The sequence below is a fragment of the Ovis canadensis genome, chromosome 4 (assembly GCF_042477335.2).
Source record: "Ovis canadensis isolate MfBH-ARS-UI-01 breed Bighorn chromosome 4, ARS-UI_OviCan_v2, whole genome shotgun sequence".
NCBI lineage: Eukaryota > Metazoa > Chordata > Mammalia > Artiodactyla > Bovidae > Ovis > Ovis canadensis.
In genome coordinates, this window is record NC_091248.1 from 134,731,846 (window position 1) to 134,742,343 (window position 10,498).

At 53.1% G+C, this 10,498-nt stretch overlaps 1 protein-coding gene across 2 annotated transcripts in view; it reads right to left on the reverse strand.

Moving 5' to 3' along the window:
- Positions 1 to 3,287, reverse strand: part of VIPR2 (vasoactive intestinal peptide receptor 2) — a 68,967-nt gene extending 65,680 nt beyond the window's left edge. The window contains exon 1 of one of the 2 annotated variants that reach the window (XM_069587280.1): positions 3,020 to 3,287. Coding sequence is in view for 1 of the 2 variants with exons in the window: in XM_069587281.1 (XP_069443382.1) it covers positions 3,020 to 3,082 (63 nt within the window). In the remaining variant the exon portion in view is untranslated. The remainder of the gene's footprint in view (positions 1 to 3,019) is intronic. The other variant, XM_069587281.1, reaches the window with a different exon arrangement.
- Positions 3,288 to 10,498: the final 7,211 nt, after the last annotated feature.

A 10,498-nucleotide genomic window follows, 5' to 3' on the forward strand; every position in this document is an offset into this window, starting at 1 on the left:
ATTGTATGTTGTCAGTACTAATTTGGCAGCAACAAAGCTCTTTAATCCAATAATCTTCCAGTATTCGAGTCCTCCAGTTCATAGCCCTTGATTTAATCAAAGTAAATACATGTTTACTCATCAGCCCATTCTTAATGGCTGCACACAACCCCAGACGCCAGCGTGCTTCATCTAAGGCCAGCCTCCGCATTCACTGGAAAGCCCTAATAGAATAACTTTATTTTTAGAGGCTGCAGGTCACATTCAAAACTGAACTTTGGAATCTGGTATGAACAAACTTTTCAAAAAGATGAGGGGTGAGCCGGGAGAGGCCTAGAGCAGAGTCACAGCAGCGAGGCAGCAGCGAGGCAGTGGGGGACTTCTCGCCAGGCTCGATTACGGGAACCAAAGATGCGATTAACACTGCCTGTCAGTGTGTGCAAAAGACAGGCTGAATGCTGCTTGAGTCTTGGAAGGTAATATTCTCTGGTCTTTATTTTCACAAAGGTCCAGCATTCTCTTCTTTTATTACCATCTCCAACCCCTGATAAGTACTCACACAGTAGGCTGGAGCGGTGTCACCCACTCTCATGTCTGAACAAAACTTTTGTGTTACTGGAGAGAATCACGCTCTTGCATGTATTACAGCCACCTATATCTAACTGGGCTTCCCTGGTGGCTGAGGAGTAGAGAAGCTGCCTGCGGTGCAGGAGACGGGTTTGGTCTCTGGGTGGGGAAGATCCTCTGGAGGAGGGCATGGCAACCCACTCCAGTATTCTTGCCTGGAGAATCCCCATGGACAGAGGAGCCTGGCAGGACTGCAGTCCACAGGGCTGCAAAGAGTCAGACACGACTGAAGCGACTTAGCACATATGCTCACGTTTAGTTATCCTACCACTGAAATAAGTCAGTAGAATTCTAACCAGAAATAACATTTCCCAACAGTGTTAAGGGGCTTCCCAGGTGGCTCAGTGGTAAAGAATCTGCCTGCCAAGGCAGGAGATGCAGGAGACTTGGGGTCCATCCCTGAGTTTGGCAGATCCCCTGAAGGAGGAAGCGGCAACCCACTCCCATCCCAGGTCTCCGAGAATGCCTGGGAAATCCCATGGACAGAGGAGCCTGGTGGTCTAGACTCCACAGGGCCACAGAGTGGGACCCAGCTGAGCGTGTTCGCAGCAGTGTTAGGAGCAGAAACTTAATGCTGGGTGCTCTTGCCACGTTCACCTCACTTTGGGCTTCCCTGGTTGCTCAGAGGGTAAAGCGTCTGCCTGCAATGCAGGAGGCCTGGGTTCGATCCCTGGGTCAGGAAGATCCCCTGGAGAAGGAAATGGCAGCCCACTCCAGTACCCTTGCCTGGAAAACCCCATGGACAGAGAAGCCTGGTAGACTGCAGTCCATGGGATCTCAAAGAGTCGGACACGACTTAGCGACTTCACCCTCACTTAAGAAAACAAGATGTGAAGCTTGGTCTTCTTTTTTCTCCCATGGCTCATCTCGGGACAACGGCCACTGTACAAGCTTCTGGTTTCAACCAGGTTGTATTTTTCATACGTTAACAAGTCAATACCTTAAATGTCAGAATTAGGAAAATTGTACTGACTTAAAAAATGGATTTTTGATAAGGTACTAAAAGACATCATAATACCAGGCATTCTTGAAATACGCACAGTGATGCCGTATTTTGGGATACCCTAGAAGTTAAAGCCGCGTTAAGCGTAACAATTCCTGCAGCTCTTTCGCGCACTGAAATGGTCAGACAGGCTCTCATCCCCGCAGCATTCCTCTGACGGAGGAAGGCATCGTTCGCCTTCACTCTGAGGAGGGATTGGCCTCTCTGAGGGGTGGGCTAGGTGCAGACGGGAAACAAACACCCTCAGCAAGAACGAATTTCCCTAAATAGCTCCATCCCTGGCTTCGCAACCGTAAGAGGGGGTATGAGTCAATAGAGACGGTGATCTGGCCTCGGTGTGAAGTGCGTACGCGCGCGCACACCCAAACTGGCTCCAGGCTGCGGGAGGGAAGCAAGAAACCGGGCTTACGGTTAAGCGTCTTCTCGTAAGAGGAAGAATTAAATAGTCTATAAATGCACTCGGTTAACAAACTTCCACCCAGCATATGACCTCCTCCGGTGCTCTTAAATAGGTAACAAATGGTAACAAATGGTAACAAATCAAAGCAGGCTGTTTCCAAAGGAAACTTTGTTTAGCCGCACCACGTCTCCCTGACACACACTAAAACAAACAAGAAGCTTAGCCGGTACTAGCAGGTGGAAAGGGAAGTGTTTAATGATGCGGCAAACCCCAATTTCCCTCTGAAAGGAGAAGCCTGCGCAGGTGACCGCAGCCCAGTCCCCAGCTCCAGAGGGGGCGCCAGGGCCCCGGACCCGCTCCGCCACGAAGGGCGTCGAGCGAGGCACTGGGTTCCGGTCCCAGCAAACCCGGGACCGCGGAGCAGACCGAGCGAACGCACCTTCCCAGCCGGGTCTTAACACCGGGCCAGGCTGGGGCTTCGGTTCTTCGCGCTCTGCGCGGGGATCCAGAGTCCCCGGCAGGCCTGTGCCCTCCAGCGAGCTCGGAGGGCGGGTGAAACCCCCGGGACCAGCCCCGATCCCCGCGTCCCCGGGACCGGACCAGCCCCGATCCCCGAGCCCCCGGGTACGGACCAGCCCCGATCCCCGCGCCTCCGGGACAGGACCAGCCCTGATCCCCGAGCCCCGGGATCAGCCCCGATCCCCGCGCCTCCGGGACAGGACCAGCCCCGATCCCCGAGCCCCCGGGTACGGACCAGCCCCGATCCCCGCGCCTCCAGGACAGGACCAGCCCTGATCCCCGAGCCCCCGGGATCAGCCCCGATCCCCGCGCCCCCGGGGCCGGGCCAGCCCCGATCCCCGCGCCTCCGGGACAGGACCAGCCCTGATCCCCGCGCCCCCGGGACCAGCTCCGATCTCCGCGCCTCGGCAGTAAAGCCGAGCGCCCGGGGCGCTCCCTCCAGGGAGGGTCGGCGCGGCGGGTCGTGAGGGCGCGGGTCCGAGGGCACTCACCGGGGCGAGCAGCCAGCCGCAGCAGGTCAGCAGCGCGGGCGGCAGCAGCGCGGGCGCCCTCATCCCGGCTCCGCGGCGCTGACATGGGCCGGGCCGCCCGTGCGCAGCGACGCGGCCCCAGGGTCGGCTCCCCGCTCCGAGGTCGGTGGGCGGCACCCGGCAGCCGTCTCCTGGTCGGCGGTCCGCCGAGGTTGCGCCCGGCGCCCCGGCTCCGCCCCCGCTCCCTCCCCCAAGTCCGTCCGCACCCCGCGCCCCCCGCCCCCGCCTCTCCGTCTCTCCCCTCCCTCGCGCTGGCTTCGCCGCCTGGGTCTCCGCCCCACGTTCCGCAACCGCCCCCCGCCACCCGCACTCCCTTCGGCCGCCCGCCCCCAGCCGCTTGTACCTCCTTCCCCGCGCCCCTGGCCTCTCCCTGGCGACCCCCAGCCTTCGCTCCCTCCACCGCCTCTAAGCCGCGGGTGACGGGTGCGCACGAGTGGGCTCCCTGTGCGGCCCAGCTCCCAGCGGAGATGCCAGGGGAGAGCGACTCCGGAGCGACCCACCTTGTCGGAGACCCGGGCTCTCGGCCTTTGCACCTACTGTGTCCTCCTTGTTAAAGACCCCCGAGAAGTTGGCAGAAAGAGCAAGTGGGTTGGTTGGGGCAACTGAAAAATCGGAAGGCACTTGGAGGGCGTCCTGATGGGGGGAGACCCGCGTCAAGCTGGGCAGGTCATTCTCTCCCCCCAACCCCGCGCCCCTCCCCGCAGCTGCTCGGGCCGCAAAGTTGGACGCTGGGCAGGGGCGGCCCGGGCCTGAGATGCCGCCTCATCCCACACCTGTCTCAGAACTTCGCAAGGAGCAGCCGAGCCTAAGAGCTGGTTGCTACTTGGCAAATGGAAAGGCGCTAGGAATGAAAAATGAAGCCGGGAATTTTCATCTGTTTTTCTGTCCTCCGCCCATCACCTATCGATCTATCAGTTCGTCATTATCACCTACCGTCTGTCCTTCTGTCTGGGGGTGGGGGGCGGGAATCAGTAGTAGAGACGGGATCTGGACTCTGGGTATGCTATGCAGCTTGGGATCTGGAAACTTGACCATTCTGGATGCAACTTGACAGATTTTTTTTACTCACTATTTGAAGCTGGACAAGCCATGAACTTTGGGCCAAGTGCCCTTGTAAATGAGAAAGCTGATACCTGCCCCTCACCTAGAGGGTTGCCGAGACTGTAGACCATTTATACGGATGTAAATTCAATGCCTTAAACGTTAACTGCTTCAGGGGCAGGCAAGACGCACTGTCTCCCTCTATAGGAGTTTGTGGTCCAGAGAAGGGGCACTGATGTGCAGAAAAAGTGTGATAAGCGCAAGATGCAGACAGATGGGGGGAGGAGGGGCCCAGAGAAGTGGATGTGTAAATGAAACACGGTGGAGAGTGAGAGACGGGGATGGTAGGGCAGGCATCTCCACCGCAGGGGGCGCCTGGGCAGAAGCCTGAGGGCCAGGGTTGTAAGGGAGAGGGTCACCTTGGGAGGCCCGAGGGCTTGAAGAACAGTCTTCACTCCGTGGAGAGCAAAACCTGAATCACACAGGACTGAAAATGGTAACACACTGCGAACACACAGCACAAGGTTCTTTGTACCCTGACTTACTGTCCTTGTTCAAAACTGATGTTGGGAGGGTGGTACTTAATGTATCAGTTGAAGGCTACTCTGTTTCTCCTGGGTGAACGCCCATTCTTTCAGGAATTTTTCCACTTCCCCCTGCAGGGGGAGGTCTGTGTGTCCTCAGGGCTGGTGGGGAGAGGGGCTCCTCTGTGGGTGTCTGATGCGTGGGGTGGGTGGTCCTGTCTCTAGACCCCTGGCACTGGTGCCCTGAGGCGTGGCAGCCCCCTGGCGGGGCTATGCTGATGCCCGGGGGTCCTTGCTCCGGACCCTGGTCTCCAGGACCTGACCCCTGCCTCCCCTTCCTGGGCCTCTCCTGACTGGGACCACGTGGCTCCGGGCCCCGGCACCTGCTTGCCTGTGTCCCGAGGCCCCAGGAGGGGCCAGGCCGGTGAGACCCTTTTCAGTTGCCTTCCCCACCCTCCTGCCTGGACACCCTGCCTGTCACCACTCCCACTCTGCTGGGTCCCTGAGTGTCCAGGCTGAGCTTTGTGTGTTGTTGGAAGCTAGCTGGCTCCTGGTGTGCCAGCCTGCACGCCAGAAGCCTGGAAACCTACTTATTCAGTGAGGCCTTTGCAATCAGGAGCAAGTGAGATTGCTTCCGAAATACATGCCATGCTGTTACTTTGTATTTTGTTCAAAGGGGGATAGAAGCTTCGCAACCACCTGACTCTGAGGCCACCTGGTCCTTCTGTTCCATCTAGATCTGCGTGGGGGGAGGGGACACGCCCCCACCCTCGGGTGCATTTTTAACTCATACCTACACAGAAACGAAGCAGTCACCTGTGTCCCTCTTTTTGCGTCCTTTGAAAGCTGCTAGACTAGACTTCAGTAAAAGTTTACTTCTTCCTCCTGCTAAAAAAGACGGGGGAGTCGAAGATGCTGCCGGCAGGACGTCTCTGGCCAAGGAGGCAGGGAGCACTCTCTGGAGCTTGAACCCTGGCCCGCGCCTCCTGGGCTCCTGGAAGCAGACTTAGAGCATGCTTCTCTGCTGCGTCCTGGCTCCCGTAGGCACAGGGTACCCTGGCTCCTGGGTGCCATAGCACCCCGGCTGCCTGCAGCACAGAACGGGTGCCCCAAGTGTGCTTGGAATATCAGACTGAGTTAGATCCCCAGGCTGTGGTGGAATTCCTAATATGTGCTCAGCCTACTTCTCAAAATGATGGTGAAGATAAAATCAAATACCAGCCTGGGAAAGCCTTCACAGACATTTTTCAAGTATACTGATGTGACGTGCTGCCTCAGGGGTGTGCCCCTGTGACCCCATGGGGGCTCTCTGCTGCCCAGGCCAACACTGGCAGTCTGCGCTGGGGCCTCAGGACAGGTCAGGGACCTGCTTGACTGGCTCATTTGCCCTGGGTGGTTTCCAGCCCCTCCTATTTTCAACCGTAACCGACTTGTCCTGTGAGGGGGATTAATTAGGGCCAAGCTCCCTTACAACTGCACCCCTGCCTGATGCCTGTAGTCCTGGGCCCTTAGCTGGTGATGCTTTCCTTTCCAGCTATGAAAAAGCCCAGCACTCAGATGGCAAAGCACCCCACTTCCTTTAGGTTCAAAGGTCTCTCCTGCAGCTCGGTTCTGGATCAGGCCCTGAGCCTGAGGTTAAGGAGCTTTGTCCTCTGCCGGCAGCAGGGAAGGCTCTGAGTCCGGAGGAGGGCCGGACAGCAGACAGAGCTGGGCAGCAGTGGGCAGGGCGGGTGGGCGGCGTCTTTTCTTTCCTGCTCCACCTCTGCCCCTTTTGAGGCTTGGGGGTCCCCCAGGCTCAGAGGGCGGGTGGGGGTCAGGCAGCGCCACTTCCTGGCAGAGCTGGGGCCCCTCCTGACCGGCGCCCTCCTCAGCCAGGAGCGAGGCCGCCTCTCAGGACGTCTGCTGCTCCCAGAGGCGGTCCTTTGCTTGGGATCAGCCTCCCTCCCCAGACGGTCCTCTCCGGGAGGAGACTCTCAGATGGTCCTCCTCAGGCTAATGAGGACACAAGCCCATCCTGTGCTTTGCCAAACGGGGAAGCGGCGGCTGCCAGGACAGCGTCCTCCCGGGACTCTGCGGGCGGGCGGCCAGGCTCAGCCGGCCTGCCCCCGCGGAGGACGCGGGCTGAGCTCCGCTCGGTTTGCGGTGCGGGAGCGCTCTGCGCTCCTTCCTGGAGAACGGAGTGCTGAGCCCAGGGCCCCTCACCTCTGAGAATGCTTCCCTCGGGCCCTGCTGCGACTCAGCCCCGAGGTGGGCCCAGCTCTGGGCCCGGAGCTGGGACTTACGGGCCTCGGGGTCACACACCCTGCGGATGGTCCAGCCCCTCGATTTAAACACGGGGACTTGATCAGAGCTGTGTTGGTCTTTGGGCTCACACACTGACATGATGAGCTGAGCTGTCTCCGATGTCTGACATCACTCTCAGCTCTGCGGCCAGGGGGCCTTCAGAAACATCTGGGGAGAGACCTGCCCTCGGGTGTTCCCAAGAGGAGAGGAAGTGAGGCGTGGTGTGGAGGACGCCCCCGGAAGGTTGTGGTCTTGTAAACAGACTTTTTTTTTAGAGCAGCGCACGTTCACAGGGACGCGCGGAGTTGCTCTATCCACCACCCCGCACACACTCGCCTGTGTGGACACCTTGTTGCACAGTGGCACGTCGGCAGACTGAGGAGCCGGTGTCTCTGTCCACTGAGGCTCACGGCTCAGGGTCGTCGTGGTGTTTTCCCAGAATGGCATGAAGTTGGTTCAGATAGTTTGCAGCCTCTTCAGATTGGCTACTTTCACTTAAAAACAAGCATCTAAGGTTCCTCCATGTCTTTTGGAGGCTTGGCAGCTCATTTATTTTTAGAGCTGAGTAATTTCCCAGTATCTGTGTGTACCACAGTTTATTTCTCCACTCACCTACTGAAGGACGTCCAAGTTTCCTCCCATTGTGAATAAAGCTGCTAAAACAACACAGTCCTACTGTGTGACACAGGAAACTATAATCAATATCTTGATTGATAAATTATAAATGAGAAAGATATGAAAAAGAATATATGTATGTATGCACAACTGAATCATTTTGCTGTACACCGGAAACTAATACAACAATGTAATTAACTATACTGCAAAAAAAAAAAAACACACAACAAAAAAGAAAGAAAGAAAGAAACCTGCTAAAAACATTGCTGAGCATGTTTTTATGTGGACATAAGTTTTCCCCTGATTTGGATAAATACTGAGGGGGGTAGCTGCTGAATTGTATGGCAAGCCTATATTTGCTTTTATAAGAAAATGCCAAACTCTTCCAAAGTGGCTGCACCATTTTGCATTCTTGCCAGCAATGAATGAGAGTTTCTGCTGCTTCACGTCCTCACCAATGTTCAGTGAGGTCAGTGCTCTGGATTTTGAACATTCTAATGTTTGAATGGGCTTCCCAAATGGCTCAGAGGTAAAGAATCTGCCTGTTTATGCAGAAGATGTAGGTTTGATCCCTGAGTTGGGAAGATCCCCTAGAGAAGGAAACGGCTACCCACTCCAGTATTTTTGCCTGGAAAACCCTGTGGACAGAAGAGCGTGGTGGGCTCCAGTCTATCAGGTCACTAGAGTCAGACACAGCAACTAAACAACAACAGTGTTTGTATAGTAGTGTCTCTCTCTCTCTTTTTTTTTTAAATGAATAAAGCTAGTGGAGGTGATGGATTTCCAGCTGAGCTATTTAAAATCCTAAAAGATGGTGCTATTAAAGTGCTGCACTCAACATGCCAGCAAATTTGGAAAACTCAGCAGTGGCCACAGGATAGGGAAAGGTCAGTTTTCATTCAGATCCCAAAGAAGAGCAACATTAAAGACTGTTGAAACTACCATGATTGCACTCATTTCACATGCTCATAAGGTTATGCTCAAATCTTTCAAGCCAGGTTTTAGCAGTATATGAACTGAGAACTTCCAGATGTACAAGTTGGATTTAAAAAGGCAGAAGAAGAACCAGAGATCAAATTGTCAACATTCATTGGATCATAGAGAAAGCAAGGTGATTCCAGAGAAACATCTACTTCTGCTTCATTGACTATGCTAAAGCCTTTGACTGTGTGGATCACAACAAACTGCGGAAAATTCTCAAAGAGATGCAAATACCAGACCACGTTACCTGCCTCCTGAGAAATCTATATGCAGGTCAAGAAGCAACAATTAGAACATGGAACAACTGACTGGTTCAAAATTGGGAAAGAAATACAACAAAGCTGTATATTGTCACCCTGCTTATTTAACTTCTGCACAGAGTACACCATGTGAAATGCTGGGCTGGATGAATCACAAGCTGGAATCAAGATTGCCAGGAGAAATATCAGCAGCTTCAGATATGCAGATGATACCACTCTAATGGCAGAAAGTGAAGAGGAACTGAAGAGCCCGTTCATTAGGGTGAAAGGGGAGAGTGAAAAAGTTGGCTTGAAACTCAACATTAAAAAAAACTAAGATCATGACATCTGGTCCCATCACTTCCTGGCAAATGGAAGGAGAAAAAGTGGAAACAGTGGCAGATTTTATCTTCTTGGGCCCCAAAATCATTGCAGGTGGTGATTGCAGCCACAAAATTGAGACACTTTCTCCTGGAAGAAAAGCTGTGACAAACCTAGACCATGCATTACAAAGCAGGGGCATTACTTTGCTGACAAAGGCCCATGTCACCAAAGCTGTGGTTTTTCCATGTATGGATATGAGGATTGGACCATAAAGAAGGCTGAGAGCCAACGAATTGATGCTTTCAAATTGTGGTGCTGGATAAGACTCTTGAGAGTCCCTTGGACTGCAAGGAGATCAAACCAGTCACTCCTACAGGAAATCAACCCTGAATATTCATTGGAAGAACTGATGCTGAAGCTGAAGTTCCAATACTTTGGCCACCTGATGAGAAGAGATAACTCATTGGGAAAGACCCTGTTACTGGGAAAGATTGAGGGCAGGAGGAGAAAGGGGTAGGAGAGCATCAGGTGGGTACACAGCATTAACCATTAACTCAATGGACATGAATCTGAACAAACTCTGGGAGATAGTGGAGGACAGGGGAGCCTGGTGTACTACAGTCCATGGGGGTCACAAAAGGTCTGGCATGACTTGGAGACTGAACAGCAATAATCTCGTTCTTTTAATTTGCATTTCCCTGATGGCATGAGAAGTGAAATATTTTTCACACGCTTATCTGTTGTCTGTCTAATTAAACTCGGTGGAGTGCTTATTCCCATCTTTTATTGCTTTTTAAAAATCGCTTGGTCTGTTTTCTTAAGGTGAATTTTGGGAACCTTTTGTACATTTTAGATTCTAATCTTTTATCAGATAAGTGGTTGCAAATATTGTCTCCCAGTCTTCTCATTCTCTTAACAGTGTCTTTCTCAGAGCAGACGTTTTTAATTTTAACAAAAACTCACTTATCAAAATTTTCTTTTCTTGATTTATGCTTTTGGTGTTATGTCTAAACTGAAGGTCACCAAGATTTTCTCCCGTTTATCTCCTAGAAGTTTTATAGTTTTGCATTTTTCATTTACATCTATGATCCATTTTGAGTTAATTTTTGTGAAGTGTAAGATTAGCATCCAGACTCACTGTTTTGCCTGTGGATATTCAGTTGTTCCAGCAACATTTTCTGAAAAGACTCATGAGTATTGCTTTTGCTCCTCAACTGCCAAAGATCAGTTGACTGTGTTTATGAGGGCCTATTTCTGGGTTCTCTATTTTGTTTCACTGATCTATTAGTCTGTTTCTTTGCCAATATCACGTGGCCTTGATCACTGTAGATGTCTAGGAAGTTGTGAAGTCTGGTGGTATTAGTCCTCTGATCTGGTTCTTCTTTTTCAATATTGTGTTGGCTATCCTGAGTCTTTTGTTTCTCCATATATAG